Source organism: Centroberyx affinis, unplaced genomic scaffold, assembly GCF_046629955.1.
Source record: "Centroberyx affinis isolate AG114_WGS23_722 - 3 ecotype Tasmania unplaced genomic scaffold, CSIRO-AGI_Caff_v1 ptg001169l_1, whole genome shotgun sequence".
Taxonomy (NCBI): domain Eukaryota; kingdom Metazoa; phylum Chordata; class Actinopteri; order Beryciformes; family Berycidae; genus Centroberyx; species Centroberyx affinis.
Genome location: NW_027279700.1, coordinates 13,910 through 17,887, shown reverse-complemented (window position 1 = coordinate 17,887; position 3,978 = coordinate 13,910). Strand labels below are relative to the sequence as shown.

The following is a 3,978-nucleotide window of genomic DNA, read 5'->3' as shown; positions in this document are numbered from 1 at the left end:
ACGTAGGCTACTTATGATAATCCATGATAATAATCTTATGATAACTTATGATTATCTCCAGTTAATATAATACATTTGCAATTGAGGTCGGCAGGTTCAATTCTATTGATGCGGAGGAGAGATTATGTACTGTAGCCTATGTGAATTGGGTGTTGTCGAAGATGAATTTCACTTTTTGTTTCACTGGAACGAAGACTGCTTTTATTTGGGAAAATGCAAAACAAGAAGCCTGAGTTCTGGTTAGGAGATGAGGTTAAGATGAAATGGTTATTCAGAGTGGAAGTTTTTGGGTGGCCAGCTGTAGCCTATTGGGAAAGCATGGAAACTGTGAATGGAGAAGCTGTTAATTTGAATGTATGATATGAGCTGGGCACCATGTGGTGCATGACATATTAATAAAAGCAGTCATGGACGGGGCCATTTTCAAGATAAAATTCTGAGAATTTGCGTACTTTATCTATACAACATAGAGAAGTACTGAATGCTCCATAAGTGGAAAACTGATGTTTAAAGATGTTCTATTTTCCATGGACTACAATGGTTTCCATAAGGGCAGACTTAAAATATGTTTTTTTTAATTCATTTTTTGAGATAGAAGTCTGAAATTTAGTAAGTTTGTAAGAAGACATGAAAATATTGTAGGCCTATATCTTTTACACAAAGATTGGACATGGAGTAAGCAGCAATTCACCGTGCCTGTGTACAGTACCATTTAGAGTCAGACATTTTGATGAGCTGCGGGCTCAATTCTTGATCGAATGAAAAACCCCACAACAGTTTTGGGCAGGTCTGATGATGCTCTGTAGTGATTTTCATGTATGTACAAAGTATGTGGGACGAGTTCGATTTAATTAGGCTAGTTTTAAAGTTTTTATTAAAAACAGAGTGGTGGACTTCATAATTTAGTATAGGTAGCCTACTAGAACGTTTTACCTGTTTGGGCCAATAACCTCAGAAAAGAACTGTAGTATTGTTGATTTTTTATGATTTTTTAAAGTTTTAAACTTTAGACCACTGTTGTAGCGCCACCATCTGGACTATTGGCCCCATACTTTAGTGAATGTGCAAAGTAAGCATGGGAAGGCAGTTTTAGTAAGAAAGTATAACAATAATACATACAAACACAATAGGGACCGGCAGCAACTACTATAATAGTAATTGTTTTTTAGGGGCTCCGCTGCTGGCCCCTAAAAAACAATTATTATCAGTTGCTGCAACATTAACAAGATGTAACAAGGAGGATCTTGAGGAAATATTGAGAAAGGGATTTCAGTCATCCCATGGTCTAAGACTCTCGAGTCATAGATCTAAGGGTTTGGATTAGAGAGGTGAAATATTTTTTGGAGGGATGGGATGGGATTTGGTGATGTGTATAGAAGAAATATAGGATTTAAAGGGTTAGATTAGATTAAAATTAGGATTTTATATGGACAGTTAATATTATTTTTATTTTTATTATTAGGCTATGTTATTGTGAAGAGGGCAGCAATACGCTGGAAAAGCTGTAGAGGGGAGCAAAGCCCTTTCTAAGCGGAGTGGAAGTAATGCTGCCTTCATGCGCTCTCTTACTGACCACACATGAACGACCTCACAGTGTGCTAAATCATGTGCTAAATACAGTCAGAGTTGGTGGATGCTCTGACACAGTATGACTGAGGGCTGAGATGTGACGTTTAGGGGGCGTGTCTTCAGGGAGAAATGGCGGAGAGCGTGGGAGCTGGTATTAAATTAACTGAAACCTTGCATGCCTGATGGGCACTAAAAACATTTGAATGCGCATCTAACCCCATTCACCACGTTTAAATCAGAAGTAATTTAAAAGCTTACGAGGAATAGTACCACACGTCGGTGCTTGGCTTTCCAGAAGAAGGACGCAAACAATCTTACGTTCCTGCTCATGTTAGGATTCACAGCTGGTAAGACTTTGAAAATAAACTGTCGTGGTCATGTTAGCCATGGCTGTGACGAGCAAAAAACTTGCTGCGTTGCCTTTATATCGCGTTAAAAACATGCTAGCTTGCACCGAGGCTATCTTAGCGGTAGCTAGCAACACATACGCGTTTTCATGACCTGGCAGCCAAGTTGCTAACTTTTGGTAGCTAACCTCAAACAGGGGTTACCACCCGGTACAAAATGTTTAGATGGTTTGTACGTTAGCCAAGGTAGTTCTGCTGGACATGAGCAATCTTTTTCGCCGTTAGCTAGCTGTACCTGCAATGGGAGGGGACATGTACAAGTTGTGATCCGACAAAACGGTGTTATGTTTAATCACAGTTATTGTTTCATCTCGCATCCAAAGCAGTAAAAGTATAGAGCCAAAACATCACACAATGCTGTTGAAGTACCTATGGCGCCTATAAGGTTATACCTATAATATTAAAATTTCCTTCATTTTTTGTTGGCCTAGCTCATGATTTTTTTCCCCCTGTTAAATGTGTTAACAGAAAGAATCAGCATGGCAACACCGGTGCCTGTGCTTCGCCTGCCGAAAGGACCTGACCCCAACAGCCGGGGATTTGACCCCAGATCACCCCGTTTCATCGCCCTCTGTCCTACCTCCATCTCCACGTCCACGGCATCAGAGACAGACGCGGACCAGCTGCAGAAAGAGCAGCGTGCACGGTCTGTGTTGAGAGAGAGCTTTCTCAGATGTCTCATTTCCATGACCAACAAGAAGGTCCAGTTCCACATGTATGAGAAGGTGAAGGTGGAGGCCACGTTCGGAGCGTCTGACATTGATGTCTTAAACTTTCAGGTGTCGGACCTGCAGACTCCCATCGGGGTGCAAAAAGAGGCGCTTATCAGGTGTCAGGATGTGATTTCATACTCTTTTGATGTATAAACACGTGAGGTTTATGTTTCCTGATTAAAAGGAACATTTCATTCTGTGTAAAAGACACCAGGGAATTTCACGTTGCTTTTAAGCAGCTCTATTGTGCAGCCATGTAGTTTACTGTAATGTTCATGCTCTGTGAGTTAGTTTATAAATCTTTAATATGAAGTCAGTTCTGTTTGTGTAGGGTGGTGTGGCAGCACATGGTGTGTTTTTGAGGTAAACCGAGCTTGTCTTAAGGTTAGTTCAGTTGATCATACTGCCATGTGTGGAAGAACCAACATTCTGGCAAGCAATCCCTTTTTCCAGCACTGGAGGGAGTTGTATGCCTTATTTATCCGTTTCAAAAGTAATACCAAAGCCTCATGCTGTAAGCTTCTTGAGGTTTACAGGCCTTCTATAGACCACCAGCACTGCTGTCTCCCAAATGGGGTTGAAAACGAATTCAACCTGAATTCCAAAAATGTTAACGTATTTGTGCTTGTGTTAACTTGTTCTTTCTTGTCTCAGATTTAATTCTGTAACTGAGACAAATGAAATGCTGCACTTTGAATGTTTTCTTTTGAATAAAATTTTTTTCGTATTTGAATATTAATTATGTATTCAGTCTGGAAAAATAAAACCATGGGCAAGCATTTGGTTGCCAAAAACAATTTTTTGTTGTTTATGCAAATTATAAAACCGATACAAACTGCTGTTTCCCCAAAATCTTTAGTTTTGTAAATAAATGTCAATGAACAAAATTAAAGCTGAAGGATTTCATTCCCAACGCAACTGAGGTGTCCTATACTTATCTGCATCAGAATATAGCCTACAGTAGTTCATTTCTAGTCCTTTGAAGAAGAGTTGTCTATACCTCTAATAGATAATTATCTCGAGTCAGTAATCTCAATGGCATCAGTACATTGCAATTTAATTCCACATTAAAACAGCAAATTTCTTGAAAGATGTTGGTGCAACACTCCGTCTGTAGAATTAGTGCATTGTACATGAAATAATGCTGCATTCAAGACAACTGGGAAACTTCCTACTTCCAAGTGTCTTATTGGCTGTGTTAGCACCAGCAATAAGACACAGTAAGATACAGTAAGGGGATCCATAAAGTAAAACATTAATATATTACAGAGTCTGTTGTAGACCGGGAG

At 39.6% G+C, this 3,978-nt stretch overlaps 1 protein-coding gene across 1 annotated transcript; it reads left to right on the top strand.

Moving 5' to 3' along the window:
- Positions 1-1,695: 1,695 nt before the first annotated feature.
- gemin7 (gem (nuclear organelle) associated protein 7) lies at positions 1,696-3,495 on the top strand. Its single transcript, XM_071524245.1, has 2 exons — positions 1,696-1,916; positions 2,445-3,495. The coding sequence occupies exons 1-2, from the start codon at positions 1,898-1,900 to the stop codon at positions 2,840-2,842; spliced, it is 417 nt and encodes a 138-aa protein (XP_071380346.1). The 5' UTR covers positions 1,696-1,897; the 3' UTR covers positions 2,843-3,495.
- Positions 3,496-3,978: the final 483 nt, after the last annotated feature.